Below are 20,277 nucleotides of genomic sequence, written 5' to 3' on the forward strand. Positions count from 1 at the left end.
ATTTGCGACCAACCACAGAACGGTGCTGAATCGCATTTTTATGGCCAAAGATAGTGGTGGCACGTTTCGGGCGGTTCGCTTCCTTTTTCTTTATTATGGCGCGGAGAAGGGCGTGCGCCGAGGACGGAGCGGGCTGCTTACTAGCATAGCAGCAGCATTAAAATACGGCCCCGGAAGCCGAGTGAGCGATTCGTAATGAAGCGGCCCCGGGGAAATAAAAATCTATTCAAACTAGGCGCTAAACCCCACATCCGGCGCCAGTTCCGCGGAGTTTGTTTGCTCGCATTCATCCCACCCGGCCGGCGGGCGCATCCTTCCGGCGCGGCGAATGTTTGCTGATAGTGCCGCTTCCGCTTTGTGTTTTCCTCGCCCGGCCCAGTTTTTTTCTCCAGCCCGGCTTTGCCTTTCGTTCAGTACGAACCTACCCGAAAAACCAATTAAGAAACGCAAATAAATGTTATTCTATTGGCGAAACTTTGAATATTTATGCTCCGTGCGGGGCGGGCGAAAAATGTGTCCTAGGATCACACGCCCTAAAAAGGACATTCGGCTCGTTCGCGGTTGATGGAATGCGCGACAGCGACCAAGGACCCCACAAAGGAATGTCACCAGCTCGCGCGCTCTCTCTCTCTCTTTCTCTCTCTTGTGCCGTGCGCTGCAGCATCGTTAGCGTTATCTGTGGGCCCCCGAAAACCCTGTCAGTGGTTATTAACGAACTTTATGATGACATCGATAAAGTTCATCTTCCATCCGCTTATCGGTTCGCTGCGTCATTTGATAAGCGTTGATGTTGATGCTTCCAACGAACGAAGGCTGCGACCGCGACGAGTGCGCTGCTGCTGCGGCTCCTCGGCGCGGCAAGGATTAGGCAACGATGGGCCCTCCGAAGGCAGCGCGTCTGAAGGATGGTCTAATATCTAGTGATAAATTACATGGCGTGTCGCCGGGAGCCAAGTTCCATTTTTTATTGCACTGCGCCACTTGTCACATGTGGTTTGCCGTTTGCGTGGCTGTTTTCGCAGAAAGCTCCTCGGGTTCTGTTCCCCGGGGGTAGCCGCAACTCGGTTTAATTTAACTGCCCAAAATCACCATTTCTGCGGTGAATGCAGCAGAAATGTGTCCGTGAATGATTGAATGAACGAATGAATCGTTAATTGATGATCGTCGTCAGTGATTGTCATTTGGTGAAGTTTACACTACACCAGTGTTTAGGTCCCATCATTGTTACCTCTAATTAGGAACAGCTTCCGTCGTTGGGGCGTACACTGCGGAGTGATACGATACTTGCACCGAATTATGGCGTTCGCATTGTCGACTTTTAACTACAACCAACTTACCAACTTCTGTCTGCCAACGTGGACCGTGGACCGTGTTTCCTGCTTTGGCCCGCCTGGAACTTCGAGGCAATCGTTTGCCTCGCGGCGAACCATCCTGCGCACCATCCATCATGTATCGCTGTGTGCGCCCGACCGAGGTTTCGGCGCGGAGAGAGTTCGGCGGCGGATGGCACATGATTTACATATCGCTGGAGACATCAATATAATAAAGTTCGATTGGATATATCGAAGATTGGAGAGGAAAATTGAAAAAGTTTCTCACTCACCAACGGGGGCTCCGTTGCGCCGAACGCAGCGCCCTCTTCGGTTACTGTCAGCCAACTACGGCGCGTCCTGTTTAATTCCGTACCACGTCGCGTACCAGCACTCCCGTTGGGTTGCATAACTTTTCAGCTTCGATTGCATTATTCGATGCAAATTTATGCACGTCACAGTGTCCCAGCACCGGAACCACTTCTTCTTGTGCTTCGGTGCGGCCAGGGTGCATCGTCACGCTTCCCCCCGTGGGCGGTGCATTAATTTGGTGTAGATTTCTGAAGGTAGCTGCTGGCGGCAATATGGGCAACGATACAATGTAATATGGATATGAGTTTATGTTGCGGCAGCGAGAACGATCAGAACGAGTGCGACAATATTCTACACTTACATCATTGACGGTACTCAACTGAACTCAAGCTTCGTCCCCAACGAATCTCTAGTTTCAGACTTTAGTGACGGACACTTTTACGCAGTACTTCTATTTTGATATTTACGTTTTAAAGGCTTCTTATCAGACCGTAAACTATAACCAACAAAAACTAGAATTTGGTAGACGAAACCCTCGCGAAGAGATGAACCAAACAACAAGAAGGAAAGCGCAAGACCACGAGAAACACAAAAGTACGGAACGGCGCAGATTAAAAAACACAGAAGTCGAAACGAATTCGAGAGAATTTTAGAGTCGGTGCCTCGTCATAACTCTGGAACGGTCTCGATGAAATTTGTGAAATCGTGAAAGCGCTTCGTTAGCAAGCCAGAAGAATTTTGGAAGGCTCAGTCCGAGTCAGCTGACGGTCAAACGCCGTTACGGCACATAAGCGGAAGGGCTCCGGCTCGTTGTTTGAGCCGATGACCTGACTAGGATTTAGAATTGTTGGGCCGTCGTCTCTCAAAGGATACAATGAGTCGCTACTAGCTCTTCGCTACTAGGCTTATTTTGTTATAAGTTATACCTGCCAGTAGTCAGCTAAATGTTCCTAAAATAGGATTGACTACAAATTTAGCTGTGCGCTTACTTACGCCAAATTGTTTAGGCACATGGATTGAAGCGGTTCATGTTATAGAAATATTATTTTACTAATAATTTGGGTCTTATTACTTTGAGGGCCCTTCGAGCAATCGGTATCAAGATTCGGTTTGATATAAAATGTGGTGAGTTGGGACCTTAGTAGACTTCCGTTTATTTAAAAAGCAATCAAATTCCGAGCAGGCCAATAGCGAGTGGTGCTGTTTGCAGTACCCTTTAAATGGCTCGTCAAGGTTCAGCAGAAGAACCTTCGCCGAAGGATCACCCTCATTGCGACCCAGCAGCGAACGAATCCTGTTTAATGTGTACTGTTTAAATTCACCAGCAAATTTTTGTGCAAACCCAACACACACACTTTAAGCGGAGCATCTTTGCGGTCTGTAGTCGAAAGAAGTTCGTCTGACAGCGAGATTAAGTCGTAGAATTAGAGCGGCCTCACCGCCAGTGCCACCGAACGCTGGAGTGAACCGTGACACTGAGCCGTGAAACAGGAGGGCCCCCCCGGTCGATGGCCGAACGGTGTGAAGCGCTGGAGCACCGTTGAAGTTGAAAAGTGAATCTGAGACCCCCGGCCGTACGTACGTGCACCGAGTCTCTCACAGGCCGCACAGGAGTTGCACGTGGCGCGCGGCTCGACCCTCGACACTTGGCAGCAGCAAATTGAAAAGATAAAACTCCACTCCCGGGGACCCTGGGGTGGTGCTGGGTGGCACATGGTACCTGCAATAAAGAGAACGGACACGCTGGAGGACCGACCCGGTCGACTGTCGGTTTATGTTGCCATTTTTTGTTTCCATGCCACGCCATCAGAAGTCACACCGACCATCGCAGGATCACGGGCGCGGCTTATGCGGTTCTCGCCCGCCCCGTTGATGGCAATCGGGAGAGCCGCGTGCGTGTTTGTGTGCGCCGAAGGTCACCGATATAGATCTTGTCTCGGGCGGGGGGCTCTCAGCAGTCCGAGTGCTTCTCAACAGCCCGGGCTCCTGGCACCCACCCTCGGGGGAAGCGGTGAAGGGGCTTAGTCAGCGGGTCGTGGCGTGCATCGGAAGCTGCAGCCACCCGTGCACCCAGGACCCTGCTGCAGGACCAAGGAGTTCACGCGACGATGAGAGCGCAAACGGAAGGTGACATTTTTAGTTTTCGTAATCCTCGCTCGTTACGGTCGATTTTTTCGCTCTTTTCCTCGTTCCTTACTTGGGGCAGGACAGGGTTCCCGTTGCCCCTCCTCGCACCGGATTGATACTTCGGCTCCCGCGCTCCACTTGAGCGAGCTTTCGGTTCGGTGCTTCTCGCTCGTTCGTCCTGCGCGATGTCCTTGCTGCACTTGCTGCCGGCCCAACCTTGGCTGAGCTGAGGATCGAGCAAAGTGCCCCACCCCAGTGCATGTACTTATCTCTCGTGTTGAGCCTCGGCCAAGTCCTCACGGTCGGTCGGTTGGTCGCGGTTGCTGCAGATTAGACAGCTTTCCGTCGTCGTTGTGGTTCGCTTTGCGGTTGTTTATGCATTCGGTGTCCCCTTTTCCATCCTGCCTGGGTCGGACGAAATGGGGATCCATTGTGCTGTGCCCGGGTTTTTGCGTTGTTTATTTCCAAGTTCTCTGTTCGAACCTCACGCCGCAGCACCAGAGGGCAGCGCAAGGTGGTAAAAATTGTTTTTCAAGATGTTAAGCGGCCAGCAGAACAAATGAGCTGTTTTGTCGCCATCGCCGGCGAAAGATGCTAACGACCGGACCGAACGTGGACTACAAGACTGTTGTAACTGGGCTCTGAAATCGGTGGGGCAGCCTTTTGGGGCCGCCGTAAAGAACGGTTCTTCAAACCGTTACGTGTTGGTAGCCTTGGAATGAATGGCCTCGTAATGTTGTGCGCTCTGAAAACGCTCCCTTAAAGCTTGTCAGCAAAATCGCAACAAATCTTGTGGTTACAAATACGACTTGTGGTTCAATTACAACAAGTCGTTTACCAAACTGGTAAGTTGGCTTATTTTGTGAATAAGAGATTAGTAATTGCAGAAGCAGACCGAGCCCAAATAAGTTTCGTGTCAGTAGTAGCTCATTGCAAACAAAAATTAAACTTAATCGTCGGATTCAAATACATTATTCGAGGTTTAAGGCTAAATATCTACTGCTGCGAATTTCGATTGTAGTTAAAGTGTGTTATGGAGTTTTTGTTTATGACAATCTGGATCTTTGCTAGAATCTCTCCCGTTTTGAGGATAGGCTTTTACAGAATTCGAAACAATCATTAAGACTATCACGTAACGGTGACTCAAGATTGAACTGTGGAAAAGAGTGTTCATATATTCTTTCTTTTTCTAAAATAGCTGATTGTTTTGGTTATTGTTTTTAATGTAGAAAATTGTCACACATTTGAACATGAACATCAATTTAAAATAAAATATTTGAGTGCTATTCAACTGAAGTTCTGATGTTCCCCACAATTTGCTACTGATTTTGACTACACACTTAATAAGGCGAACATCACAAAAAGGTTTGGATTGTTCAAACAACACAGAGATCTTGATTTTGATCGCCTCGTCATAACACTCGTCGATCCTCCTTACCAAGGGACCAAATTTAGTCCAAAAATAACAAAGAATAATAAATAATGGATGCACTTTCTTTGGGTTGTGTTTGAAAGTGCATAACTGCACAAAACAATAGTCATCAACGTGTGGAGGGAGCTCATCGCTCAAACGAACGGACTCGTCGATTGAGCGAAAAAATCGTTCGTTCGCTGGCCAGTGGTTATTTAGTTTACCTCCAGTTTGTCGATCCAACACGATCCGATTGGTTAATGCATTCGCCCCCGGGTCGGTTTCGTTTTGTTCTGCTTTTTTCCAAACGTTGTACCTTTTACAGCGTTCGGGCGGTACACGTTTAGGGATGTGTCGCGTAATAAATCAATCACGTGTGACAGATTTATTGAACCGAAACGAAAAAGGGCAAATTGGGCTACCGAACGGACAGCGGGGGAAAGTGGTAGGTGTAAGCCGGTGATCCCGGGATCCACGGTGAGTTGAGGCTGAAAATTTAGTCCGTCTGAGGAGAATTGATGATTGTTTGGGAAGGTTGAAGTATTGTCGGGGGTTAGATGGCGAGTGAAGAAGAAGAACACAACTATCGAACCGGACATCTGGCCACGGGAGCAGGAAACCGACCGGAAGGGCTTCCGGCCAGTCATTCCGGATGCTCCGTCACCCGGCGCGCAGGTGGATGATGATCGGACGGATGAAACATACCCCAAAATGGAGGCGCCTGGTGTCGTTCGGGCCCCCAAAATGAGCAAATGATGAAAATCGTCCTCATCATCCGGGTGTTCGGTGAAGATAGATGAGGCACAACCATCGCCCGTCCCTCCACCCTGCGTCACATCGGAGCGCGATGTGGCGCCCTTCGCAGCGTCAGCCGGTTCGTGGCTGAATGAAAGTCTTCATTAAAAATATTTCCAACAACGGCCGGGACGGCCCCACAGGCTGCCAGGTGGTGGTCCCATCAAATGATTACCGAGCCCTACAGTAACAATGGCCGGCCGAAGCTGTTACTTCCGTTGCCGGTGAGCGTGTCTTCCGCGCCCCACCGTCCACCGAGGCGGGTCCCGGGTTCCGTCACGGGCCGCGGGCAAAGGGAAAGGAAAAAGGGAACAAGAGACACAACAAACACAAAACAAAAGCACCGTCAAGCTGTGACAGGACGAAAGACGGAAGAACGAATCCGGCGACCCGGCAAAAAACGGAACGGAACTTTCCGAAACAAACCCCACCAACGCAACGGACATGCGGCGGTGGCGGCGAAGGATCGTGACGTGACGCCAAAGACGACGGAACCGTCGCTTATTTGTGACCTGCATTTTAATTTTCGACCAAATTCAATTAGGTGATGTTCGGGGCGCCCCGGCAAATGTCTTTTTCTCGCTTCCGGTGACTGGTGCCGTGCGTCGGCAAGCGGTCCAATCAGCGAACCTAGCGCGCCTTTCGCCCTCCGTTGGTGATGAAAGATTTCTGCGTCCGCTTTGACCGCTTTGGTGCCAACGGTTGCACGAATAAACTCACCCCGACAACAGATTGGCGATGGCCAAAGCACTGGCGCCGGCTTCATCGTATCGGAATTGAGCGGTTTTCCGCCCGTTACATAAACAATGGGATGGAAAATGCATGGTTTGCGAAGAGAAATCTTTTTCTTTTACAATTCGAAGGCCGATGTATTTTTAAATTACTCCATTATTTTCTTGGCGAATCTCATTATGAAATCATTTAACAATCGGCACAACGATCGACAAAAGCATAAGGAACAGTGCTGTTTGAGTCGAACGCGCGATACACTCGCTCCCGGATTGGTGGGAAATGGAAAGCTGATTGAATTTTCTTCCCGTCAGTTACGTCCAATGGCCCGTAACGGCAACAGAAGGACATCAGCGTAACGCAACATAACAACTTTTTCTCTCGCACGCGGTCGCGGTTCTACTGGATCGACTTCTTAATAGCGAAAGTTAGACAAAAAACAACGACGATTCCTAAGAAATATCAACCCACAAAAGCATTCACGACAACTTTCTCGCAACTTCTCTTCGAAGGTTTCATCCTTCCACCGGTATTGCAGTGGACGGAACCGGAGCAACCGATAGAGGTTTATGGTACTTATTTGCCCAACCTTCCGGTCCTTCCGCAAGCCCGAGCCGAACCAACGATGCCTCCGCCGTTCGGCAATATTTCCGCTTCGATTATTAGCGAAAGATTGAAAACTAATTGAAAATATCTGCACCATCTCCGCCCGGACGCTGTGCGGAGTTTTGTCATGCTTTCGCATCGTTTCCGACGCGCTGGCGCCCGGGAGTCCTCACCGACATCCTCCTAAGTGCAGTTGAGCTTTATCGCCCTGATCTCGATCATTTGTTTGGCCCGCTGACAACTGTTCCGCCCGACGGAGAAATGTTTCGCCAGCCAGGGGGGACAGGAGCGAACCACTCAGCGGCCGCCCGTAAAGTGGTCCACTGTTCAGTCTCCTTGCCGATGACGCTATTGATGCAACTAGTTATTTGTGCCGCCCAGAAACACGCTCCAACGGAGCAAGACAGCAGGAAAATCGGACAATGGTAGGTGGCGGAGACCGACGGGACCGTATCGGGCGTGGAGGCGATCCAGTAAACTCACCATAAATTGTGTTTTTACTACCCCATCGTTTTTGAAGCGTATTGTTCGATGGCACCGTTCGATATCTTTAGCAACAGTTTAATCTATCATTTTTATCACTTTCCTGTCACCGACATATGCCTTTTTTTAAGCACCATTCCTCATCAGTGTGTTGCGAAAAAATGGGAAGGTAAAATGTATTTAATTTTTGGTCAGTGCTGAAACCAGTGCATTTAATGCATTATTGTTTGTTGGATTTGTTCGAATTAAACGTATTGACCTACCTGGTGAAAGTTTGAAATTTAAACGTCAAGGTATTAAGTTTGGTTTATAATATGATCATCCTTAACTAAGCTGAGATTGTACTGTGAATATTAAAAAAGGGGTTTCAAAAAAGAAATATGGAAAGTGGAATAGGAATTTAATAGGAGAGCATGGACAAACATAGCGACAATATTGATGAAATATGATGAAATTAAATGTGGAAAATTCATGACAGAAAAATATTCGTAAATGATTTCATTTTCACAAAAAGGCCAAATTTGACAGGTTTTCTACAATGAGAGGTTTAGCTTGAAAAGGGTATGTGTAGTATTTGAAAACAATATTTGTTTCATTATTGTAGTAGCAAACCAAAAGCCAAAACCTATAAAGGCTACAATTGCTTCATGCAACACACGATTTCGCAAGCAACTTTTTCTCTCAATTTGGCACCATGAAACATTTTTTCTTCTCGAAAACGCTACCCATATATTAAACCGATCACAAGTGTAGCGTTGCATTTATTAGCGATCGTGGCGAGCACACGGACTGAAACGGCAAATTCTTGCACCCGAAACCGAAGGGCACACGTCCGTTTGTGCGGTGGTGGTGGTAGAGTGCTGAAATATGCAAAACAATAGAATCGTTTACCAGCCTCATGTGGGGCCGCCGATATCAGCGCTTGAGCTGCCACAGCACAGCTGGTGCAGGTGGGCTTTCGGGGCCGATGCTAACCGATATGGTCATGCATCATCGGCTGAGAATTTCCAATTAGCAACCAGCAGCCCAGCACCACGCCCTACGCCGTACCGAGGGACCAGGGGGACTTACCCGCGAAGGGCATCAATATTCGCAAAAATCCTTCATTAGCCATTCGCCGTGTGGTTTCCGTGCAAAGTTTGATTCCGATGGCTACACGGTAGGGCACATCGCTGGCAGCGTCGAGGATTATCGTGAAAGTAGGGCGCGGGTGAGGAACGGAGCCCTTCGGTCCGCGTCAATGCACACCCACTGCAGTTGCAATAAATCTCGATTATGATTCACTGACCTGATACGGTTGAAACTATTCTTAGTCACATGGCCCGCTCGGTGAAGCTTCTCGCGATGCAGCCCCGGTAACCGAGCGGCCCAATCGCTCAACGAATGTCGACTGCCGAAGAGTGACGTGGAGCCGTTCCAGTTTCGCATCATCATTAATGCAGGTGACCAGGGCTAAGGATTCACAGGAGAATGCTTGATTACAACGGCCGAGCGCTGCTGCGAAATCGGCTCTCGGCTTCCCGTGTCACTCGAACGGAGAACATACAAACGAATCAGGGGACTATATTGTGTTTTAATTTTTGACGCCTATCGATTTTCGTTAGCCGACGGAGGAAACGCAAGCGAACTGTGATGGATTAAGCAGACTGAATTTTAATAGGATTTGGGTGTTTCATTGTTTTAATTTATGGTCGGCTAGCATTTATGCAAATAATTATAATAAAGCGTGGTTCGATTAAAGCGCCATGCGTGCACCTACCTTGGATTGTTGGATGCTCCGTTCAATGTTCTGTGCCCTTTCCAATCCGTACCGTAAATGGTGGTGTTTCGCTGAAGGGAAATGTTTCGCCGTTTGTCGGAAGGCTGAAGAGAATGGTTGAATTTCGGAATCGTATTAATCCAAAAAGATTCGATTCATTCACCGTCCGGAAATGACGATCCTGCGAAGGAAATTGATGGATAGATTGCCCTTTCGCGGTGTTGCCCTCGCCATGGTTTGCCTTTTCGCGGTAATGGCTCGCCTGAGAATGCTCAGTGATTTCTACGCAGAGAAAGTGCCGATCAAGTGAAGGAACAGAACTCAAGATACTGAGCATTTTGTGTGGTTTTGACGTTATAAATGAACGCTCGATTTTGGGTTAGTTTAGAAATGGTGCTCCTTTTCTGAGTTCGTATTGGCAGAAGATGACTTGTCTTGCATTGCTCATTGTCTTCTCATTAATGGTAAAGGATCCTCCGAAACAGGGTTTTGGGATGCTGTGAGAGATGGTGCGTTAACTTTAATATGGGAAATCTAGGACTTAAATCATATATAATTTATAGATAATGAACAACACTAACGATTGTTAATAAATTGTCCACAAAGCAAGACGTATTTAAAGCACGAACATACTTCAGTTCCCATGAACCAGCACAGGAAACGTTTTAAAGCCACTTGCAAACCAACGAACATTTTCCATTCGGTGTCATCCAGTGTTGCGAGTTCTTTTTCCATGCGACTGTGGCAAAGGGTCGGCCCTTTTTACGATGGTCTGACCCAAGTGCCGGCACATCGTAAATACGGCTAATTAAATGAAATTCGATTCTTCACATTTACGAGCCTTTTTCGCCCTCCATTTACCAGCAGTGACCTCTCTCTCTCTCTCTCACTCTCTGGATCGTTGAATTAATGTGTCATTATCGTTCAAAGTTCGCGAGGTAGTGACAGTAAAAAAGAAACAACATTGGGAAAATCGTTGTTATGTTGTAAGCTTGCAGTTCGGCCATGGTGCAGGGTCGAGAATCGGAAATCGAAGTTCACGCTCCACGAAACGGCACGGCCGGGATGGTGGCGCGATAACAGGAAATGAGAAAAGGGCACACAGAGAGGGAAAAAAGTCTGGTAATGTCTACAATATGAACAATGCAAAATTGGCCTCCGATCGCCATTATGTGTTTCGTGTTTACATAAAAGATCGATTTTCATATGGAACGGTTGAATGGATACGGCCATGCTGGATGCTAGGGGCTGGTCGATGGCAGCGAAGAGGGTTATTTGATTATTAAACCTTTCAGCTCGGTACGTGTGGGAACGCAAATTGAATGCAATTTCAATTAAACTATCAATTAGTTTACTGGTATGAATAAAATGTGAGATACTTTTTTTCATTTCCAAAACCTATGCTATTAAACAAAGATCAAATGCGACCCATGTTACCAATATTGTAGAATCAAAGGTAATAAATTTAGCTCACGATTGCTACAGGCCAATGGCCTACAACAACGGTATTTTAGATCGGAAATAAAGAGCAGCTTAGAGAAGCTTTTAGGAGCGCTACGTCTCATATTAAATATCAAACGCATAGCCCTCATTCAGGTGTTATGTTCCAGGTTTGTAGTTATACTATAGAATCGAGCTTTGACTCAAAAACTCAAACTCAACTCAAATGAAACACGAAAATATTCGATATTCGAATTCGAACACGAAGAGGCGACAATGGAACCACGCAGAGAAAATGATAAAGGCATTTGAGGCAGGCCAGAGGCATTGGAGAATTTAACAAAAAAAAACCAAAAGGAGCTCGGACCGGACAAAAGAGAGGTTTAACAACGAGACGCGCTGGGTCATAAAAGCGAGATTATTAGTCAGTCCAAATCAGGTTCCTGTATGCTACAATCCACGGTTGAAATAAAAAAAAAAACCGGATAGGGCCAATGGGAACTCATCAAGCGAAGTTTCGATGCGCTTAAACCCGAATCGAGCCGACAAACAACCGAGAAGATGGAAAGGCGATCTGAAGAAATCGATCTGACGGTGAAGTAGGTCACAGCTCAGAAAGAAGGCCACTGACATGAAGTTCGGATCGAAAGAAGAATATCTCGAGATACCTTGTCATAAACTAAAACCTATCTTTGGAAATAACGTTGTACAACGGTAACCTAAGTTCAAGCAGTCCGAGTCAGTGAAAAGTTCACTCGACAACCGAGCCCAAAAGAGACAAATTAACGCAAACCACGAACTAACTACGACGTTTCAAGTTCGAGTTAGAAAAATGGTACAACAAATGCCAATTCGGATAAGAACTACGAGGCGCATTTTTGCGGTGACTTTGAACCACACCTCGACTCTATCAGAATTTTATCAACATTATGCAGTTAAATAAAAATTGCACATGCAAGAAAAAATTCACAATCATTGACCGTCGTATTTTGTTTGCCAACAAATTGAAACCTTCTACGAGCAACTCGCAGTGGTAGAAGAAAGAATGACAATAAACTCATTGATACCAACCCACGCTGGCTGTCCGTTAGCTTTGGTGAGAAACGCGAGAAATGTTTCATTATTCTGCGCGGCCACTAAAGTAAGGGCTGAAACGAAAGAAATAAACTCGATTTACTCAACAGCCGCGGCCGTTCGAAACCGCAAACATGTGAGTATCCGGTGTGTCCGCTCCGGTGTGCCGGTGCGCACGTAATTGATTGTTTCAGCAGCTTCCGCTGCGCGACAGCACTCGATTTGGTTCATTTCTTTTGCGGTCCTTAAACTATGCGCTTGCACACTTCCCGCAACATAATCAGTGAATGTGCTTAAAGCAGCTCATCATTCGGCCACCGATCGGGTGTGGCAAAAAAGCGCCAATATGTATGTCACCCGGTGGATTGTATGCAAAAAAACCGGTACGAAAATGACCAAATTGTGCGTCGCGAGTGCGTTTCTCCACTCGGACCGGGCCCGCCCGATTTTATCCATTCATTTAAATTAATTTATTTAATTTAGGGCTTAAACAGATTATTCGCACCGGAAGGGAACTATTTTTTCTTTTCGGTTCTCGGTGGGGTTTTTCCATTTTCATTTGCTCCTGCGCTTCGAGTGTCGGCGTTATGTGAAATTGAGTTTGTGTTGTTTTTCGCACGCCAATTCCGTTTTTTTTATTCACCCATTTTTCGAATCAAACTCGCCCGATGCCGTCGCCGGGCAAACAGCCGGCGCAATCCACAATCGAATCATCGTCACCGAGAAGCGGAATGAAACCGTCAACCCGCATATATGCCCCTGACCATCCTCTCCCTCTGAAAGGAGGCACCCCAGGACACCGCGGGGGGGCGCCGGCGGGATTAATTGCAAAACGCAACATACAGTGAGCTAGGATTAACGCTCGGGTGTCCGCCCTGTTTGTATGCATTTTGAACGCCAAATTGGCACCGGCGTGCGACGAGAGGCGGGAATTGAGTCCTTTCCTGTGGGCGTCCGATGCTCTCACGCTCCGAACTTCCTGCTCCCGACTGCTGCGGCGTGAACTAGAAACAAATTAATGCCGGCCACCGGTAAGCGGATTGGCGTGGCGGCGAGTGTGTAATAAATGTATAAATGGGTCCCGCGCTTTGAGGGTTGGTCCGATTTTGTTTCCGATTTCGTTTTTTCACCTTCATGTGGCGGTCGCTGCAAAAAGCCACATACGAAACCGCACCGGTTTGTCAACGCCAGTGGCCAGTGCTAATGCTGGCGTGGCGTGAGAAGTGAATCAACATCAATTTAGCAACCGGCAGAGGATTGGCAAATTTAACGCACTCAACGCACTTTTCAAACAGATGATGGCCACGGGGGCACGGGGTTTGTGAAATCCATCCCAAAACACCAGCCAGCCGGTCGGTGGGTGGTGGAATTTGCCAAATTGATTGAGCATAAGTTCTCGCAGTAGCCCCTCCCCTACGGTGGTGGTGCTAATGGAAACTTGTGCAAACAACACATTAACGGGCGCAGTGCAATTTGCCAGGTGCACAGGAGTGAAATCGGATTGAAACCGTTCCGACTGACACTTATTATGCTCCGTTTGGCTCGCTCGTTGAAGCTCGTTACTGTTGGAAGCCGAAGCACGCAATTGTACGAACATAATGGAGTGCAAAATAAAGTTTAGCCACTGTGAAACTCGACGGGTGCAATTTATATGCTTACCAAATGTTAGAAGCTCCCATTATTAGTCATCAGATGGAAGTAACTGTCCCTGCGCGGCACGTTTTAACTTTTCATGTTTTATAAATTTATCTATTTTATTTACAACTGTAACCAGTTAATATAGTGGCACCGCTCGATGGTTGGTCGTGCGATCGTGAGTTTTTCGTGAAGTTTTGTTGCGCTGGTTTTTCCTGTTTGATTTTCTGCATCTGCGTCCCCGGTTCCCGGTGTTGTTCGTTTGCTCAAATGTTGAAGAAAAACTTTTCGAATATGCACCGCTTCTCGCAACTCAACATACGTTTCGACAGTCGATCTTCTTTTTGTAACCGAGCGTTTGATTAGGTTCCAACTGTCTACCATTGCTATGCGTAGAGTTTGGATCTTCCGGTTTTTCTTCCCAAGAATAGTTTCTAATTTAAGATTTCAACTGTTTTGATTCGCATTCCTTAACATACCCGCAGCGTCTTTGTTCTCTCTCTCTCTCTCTCTCCGGTCGCTGTGTCTCTGCCGGTCGGCGATTTGTTTTACATATGTACAGTGGCTGCTTAGCGCCTATTGGTTTATGCCCCTTTCGTGCTTTTAATTGTGAAAATGTACATTTCTATTATTTGGCTGCACGCGTTGGGAACTGCGGGGGTTTTCTTTAAGAGATGAGAAGCGAAGACTACACTGCGCCCTCGCTGATGCTCTAATTGAGAGAACGAGAGTTGTGGGTCGAGGTTTTTATTGTTTATAGTTTCGCCGTTGCACAATAAACCGGCCATGATCGGAACGGTACACAACTTCTCACCCGGATGGTGGTGACTGAGCAGGGTAATCCGAATTAGTTCATCAGTCCTCACTGGGCCAACACGGGACAGCGCTAGGTGTTTCGTTCGATAGATTGTTTTGGTACGGGCTTCACTTGCTGTATTCTGAATACGTGTTGGCTGCTATTGTTTCTAGTAGCTTTCGCGTGCTTGACGGTCGCTCTGATCGATCACCATTTCACCGAGTGCTCGTTCAATGTCAAGATCCTTAATAATTGCTCACCATAACAGTTTGACAGGGACTTTCAACAATGATTTTTGCTAACACAAAAGACGCAACGGGCACGCGATCAGTGTTTTTTGAGAAAATCAGCAACAACAGCTTATCCACCATAAAATATTAACCATACCAGCTTCAGCAGAGTCAGCAGTTCTAGGTCAGACCTTATTTTGCCTAACGGAATGAAATACTTTCATCTAGAATACGATCTTCTCACAAGTTAACATTATTCCCATTTGCACATTGTTTACTGTAAAACTAAAGGATAAAAAATACCCATTAAAACACGGTCACCGGTGCCTGGTTGACCCCTTTCCAACATGTTGTCGTTCGATGAAAAATATATTCACCGGGACCTTCTGCGTGCGGAACTACCCGGGGTGCTGATATTAAAAACTCATTTTTATAGCTGAGCTTCATGATTCAACAAATTTCCGGCGCTTAAAAGCGTAATACGCGCCCGGTCCCGTGGGAGGTTCCGTGTGTATCAATCGCAACGTCCCACCCGTCCCACCCCCGATGAAACTTTGGTTCGATAGTGACGATATTACACCGCGTTTTTATCTGATGTTTGTGTGCTTTCGTCGCATATCGCTGCCATCATCGGCAAACACGGTCGGTCGGGCGGCGAGTGAGCTGAAATTAAAAATTCAACCAGCTCGGCTCGGCCGCCGCCTGGAAGAGAAAGCATTCGCAATCATCCCCAAGGAGCGTGTGCTTCATATTTATGCAGCAGTTCACTTGCCGGATGCTCGGTCAGTCCTCGCACTCGGGGACCGGTTGCCGGTTTCGAAGTTTCTGTTTTTTCCCCGATTATATTCTGCCGTTTTTTCGCCTGCTCTCCGGGGACTGTTGTTGTGGAAAACAATCCCTCGTAATCAACGCGATTGCAGTGATTATTTTGCCGACTGCGGCCCAACACCGGTCAAGCTCCCGGCGGCCCGGGAGCATGTTGATTTCGTTCCGGTGTTTGCTTCCCCTTCCGAGCGGTTGTCAATCGAACCATTTCGGGGCATGAAAAATTCCCGCTTCCAAAAATGTGGGTGTCCTCTTTATTGACACCGTGACACGGAGGCGAAGGCGAGCTGGAGTGTCAAATATACGGGAACAGCCGGAGACCGTCTGCTGCCATTCGGTGCCCGATTACGGTGGAATTAAAACGTGCGTTGCAAACACAACACAACCGAACATGCGAGTGGCGAGATATGAAATTTTACACAATCATCGGAAACGCCGGAGAAAAAGGCCAACAAGGTCCAGCTTTGGTCCGTCAATCGGAAATTGAAATAATGGAGGGTTGATTATGAATGCTGCTCATTTCGCTCCGTTTTTTTTTCATTCGCCAGGTTGTGGGACGGGATTATTCAGAGTGGCAAACGACAAGGCTAACGTGGGCCCTCATAAACTACCCGATTGTTCGGGAATTGGGTTGGGAATGGATCAAACGTCGAATTCGGGTGTCGGGTCAAACGACGTCAATGGGTGTCTCATAAAAAGGCATAATGAGTCCCGTACCATGCAGTGTGTATTTGCAACATAATATTCGTGATACTAGTTCCAAATCGTACTCGTTTGGAAGAAATGTTGGTTTAAAACATATTTTTCTTTCTTGTTGAATTAGAGCTTTAAAGTTTCTAGCAATCGCCTCACACGGTCAAGTTTATCCTAAGAAAAGGAAGATAAAGCAACAAAAAACTATGTGTGGAACGGAGAATGCGATGTAAAATGGGCGACGAATGGGCGATCAAGGTGCCAGTTATTAAACGCCAATACCCTAATCCCAGAGATCCCATATAATACGGTGTCGGTTACTCTCAGTTAGAGATTGGTCTTCGCGAAATGCCTATTATGAGACGGAAAAATTCCTCAGGATGTTGGTAGATTTTAGCCCAACAGGCGGCTACATCGATCATTCTTTAGCTACGGAACTCGCCTTTAGCAGGGGCTCTGAGTTTCCAAATTCTTCAAGCGCTGCTTCACGAGGCACGCAAATAAAGCACCCCATAATGTGGGGCCATTTTTCTACGAAACAGTATTGTTCAGGGCTCCGTCGAAACGGTCCGTCGGGAATTGCGGGAGCCATTCTGGGGCGCCCGACAGATGCACCAAGAGCCGACCGTGTGATGTATCGTGTAATTTCTCCCTTCCCACAGCTGGCAACAGTTGGATGCGGCCGGTCGTCGGTGCGAACTCGGTGTCACTGCATTTCGTCACGGATTCACACTTCACGACAATGATTTACATCGGCGAATCTTCCTAACGGCGGTGGCGACACCACAACAAGACCGAGACGCCCGCCCGTCCGACGGGACCTCCTTGGGGGGGGGGGGGTGCCCTAGTGCCGCGATAAGCCCGAGTCCCCGCGTAAACAAGATCTGACAGCGCCCGAACAGTGACAGCCTCTTGTCGGAGTCTTCTGCCTCTCCAACTCCTGTCTCGATCGATGGGGACTTCCGCTGCTGGGCGGAAAAACCAATTTCAAAATCCCAAACACGGACGCGACGGACAAAATCGCAAGAAGAAGACAACATCCATCATCGATTGTGCTGACAGTTGTAACGGCAACGGGCCAGCCCGGTGCCACCCGGCGTCCCACTGGCGGCGTCATCAATCACTGTCACCGATACCCGCCCGATGGTTGGCTTGGCCCACGGGACACCGGCGACGACGGCGACGACGACACTCGGCGTCTCGTCGGGACGAACCAAGCAAAAACGGGACCGGGCGGGGCAAATAAATTAACGAAGACACAACCGCGGATCTTTAGTTTTTTCTCTGCCAACGGCCAAGCAGCGGCCAAGAATGGTGACAGGAAATAGTTGGCAGTAAATAGATTACCCTTCCCGGGAGGTGAGAGGTCCTAGCGAGCCTTTATCGAGCTTGGTAATCGATCGGTTCGAAGGCAGCAACACGGCCACACGCGATCAACATGCTTCTGTCTCTCGTTCTCTCTTTCGCTCGCTCTCTCTCTCTCGCCGTCTCTTTGTTTTATTATTCACTAGCTAGAGTCCTACGGAACTAACGTCAGAGTGGCGTGACTGTGTGGAAGGATGCGTGGCTGCAACATTCTGAGTTTGATTTGACTAATTTAGTGATTTTAGTGTCCATTTTCGGTCCTTCGGTCCTTAGACCTGCACCCTCCGCCTTCTGCTATCGTTTTTGATTTTCCTCAACCATCTTCGGCCTCTGGCATTCGATCCACCGGCAGAGGGATTACTATTTACACATACACGTCGCGAACATACAAACACTTTTCATAGACTCACTCACATCGACAATCACGCGGCGTTCGTTCTATTTACACGGAGGAAAAGCTCTCTAATCGTGTGGCCCTATTGAGGGGGATGCCGAGAGGATCTCACACCGGGCCAGTCCCGGGCCAGTCAGGCCGGTGGCAGGCCGCGGTTTCACGGCTACTATTCACAGCGTGGTCATATCACAAAACGATACATCGGTACACTAGAGCAGGGGATGATGAACTGATAACACAGGCCGGCGCTTCGTAACGGCCGGCCGGAAGGGTGGGGAGGGGGCGGGGGTTACCTGCGTCGATCTCACAGGGCCGTGTCACCGACCCTGTGAGACTCCTATAGTCATACGGTGCTCTCGCGCTTCATCATGAGCGGGGTGTCGGCGGACACCTCGTCCTCGGGCAGCCCGATGCAGACCCGGGCGCGGCCCGCCGGCCCCAGGTGCTGCATGGCGATGGCTGAGGGGGGCGGCGGCGCCGATTGCTGGCCAACCAGCCCGCCCGCCATCACCGAGGGGCCGTTCGGGCCGCTCGTCACCGAGATGGCCGTTATGTTACGGACCCCCGCTATCGTGCCCCCGTACGACGGCCAATGGTGTGGACCGACCCCGCCACCGACTCCCCCGGTGATGCTGCCGGGACCGGAACCGCCGCCGCCGGTGCTGAGGCCACCGACGGGGTGCCGGGGCAGGGTGCAGGTTGCGTGCGACGACGTCGTGAAGGTTGACGGCACGTGGCACATCGACACGTTGGTGATGGAGCTGGAGCCTTGCGGTGCGCCGTTGCGTAACGTGCAGTACCCAAGGCTGGAGGAGTGCGAGGCGTGCAGGGCGGCCGCCATCGAGGTGCCGAGGAACGCCTGGTTGGGGCCCCCGGCCGTCGTCAGCAACAACCGGCTCGGGCTGCTCGTGTCGATCGTCGATATGTGTTGTCGTCGCTTGATGTACTCCATCTGCGAGTGACGGTAAATAATGCAGTTACAATTGCGTTAGATGGACGTGTTAGGAAATATTTACAACTTATTAAAATTTAAAGAATTAAATTAAGACTCAACACTCAAACAAAGAGCATAATGAACACGAAAGGAATCCTTTCACTTCCAAATTTCCGACCTAAAAAAAGTTGTTAAGCGACCTTGAATAATAGTAAAATAAACATAATAGCCAATGTTCGTCACTTGGATATAAAAGAAATAAATAATAACAAGAAATGGGACAATAGTAAAGAATAAACAATAATAAATGAAGAGAAACTTAAATTAAATTATGTAAAACAATGCTCACGGTCGATCACGAAAAAGATCTACGGAAGTTTCTCGTTCTATCAATGAAGCAAATAATTGAAATGATAAACAGATCCAACTCATTCCTCAAGCGACTTCGCACGACTTGCAAGCATTTAACAAAAGGGCCCGAGGGCGCAATTGGAGACAACCGCACCGGTAGCGACCGTAGGAGCATGTGGACAGCTTAATGACGGCGCTCCCGGCGAAAGTTACGACACGGCCACGGGCCGATGGGTTACCTGATCGTCGGAGTCAATGGTATCCGGGATGACGTCCGGGTTCTTCTCGTCGCTCTCGTTACCGTCGTGATCCTTGCTGGCCACGCTCTTGTCGCTCGGCCCCGGGGACGACGTGCGCACGGTCGTGCTCGGTGCCGTATCCTTGTGCCGCCGACCGCTGGCCCCGCACGGGAACTTGAGGGCCAGCACGATGGCACAGCTGCCGATGAGGACGGCCGCCGCCAACCCGATCGCTATCGACAGGGTCGGCGTCAGTGGCAGTGGGGATCGGGGTCGCTCCACTACGGGAGAGTGAGAGAGAGAGAGAGAGTGAGCCGGGGCATTACCGGGGCACCTTCACACGTGTGACGCGGCATACCCTTGTCGGAGTCCTTCATCTGCTTCTCGGGCAGCCGCTGGGTGGCCGCGCTCATGACGTACGGCTCGGAGCGGCCCTTCGAGTTGAACGCGTACACCGCCAGCTGGTAGATGACGCTCGGGTGCAGGTTCGGCACGGCGAACCGCGGCAACGGCGAGGTGTTGTTGAAGCGCACCTCCTGCGTGTGGCTGTCGCGCAGCTCGAGGAAGAAGGACTGCGCCAGCCCCCCGTTGAAGCCTTCGTAGCACCGGACGGCCAGCGACGTCATCGACACGTTCGCCACCGTGCAGTTGTGGACCTGATCTGGCCGCCCTGGAACGAGATGGAAGGGGCGTGAGTGGCAGCCGGCTTGCGATTCCAATTAGTCCTTGCCGGAGGAAGGTGATGCCGCCGTCATCCATCACCGCAGCA

The 20,277-nt window shown here is 49.0% G+C and overlaps 1 protein-coding gene across 1 annotated transcript in view; it reads right to left on the minus strand.

Annotated features, from left to right (window-relative positions):
• Positions 1 to 18,327: 18,327 nt before the first annotated feature.
• LOC131210533 (neural cell adhesion molecule 1) overlaps positions 18,328 to 20,277 on the minus strand; it is a 33,468-nt gene continuing 31,518 nt past the window's right edge. The window contains exons 10-12 of the mRNA XM_058203792.1: positions 19,867 to 20,178; positions 19,509 to 19,789; positions 18,328 to 18,936 (exon numbers count right to left, since the gene is read on the minus strand). Of these exons, the coding sequence (XP_058059775.1) occupies positions 18,328 to 18,936; positions 19,509 to 19,789; positions 19,867 to 20,178 (1,202 nt within the window). The remainder of the gene's footprint in view (positions 18,937 to 19,508; positions 19,790 to 19,866; positions 20,179 to 20,277) is intronic.

This window comes from Anopheles bellator, chromosome 2, assembly GCF_943735745.2.
Source record: "Anopheles bellator chromosome 2, idAnoBellAS_SP24_06.2, whole genome shotgun sequence".
In the NCBI taxonomy this organism is placed as follows: Eukaryota; Metazoa; Arthropoda; class Insecta; order Diptera; family Culicidae; genus Anopheles; species Anopheles bellator.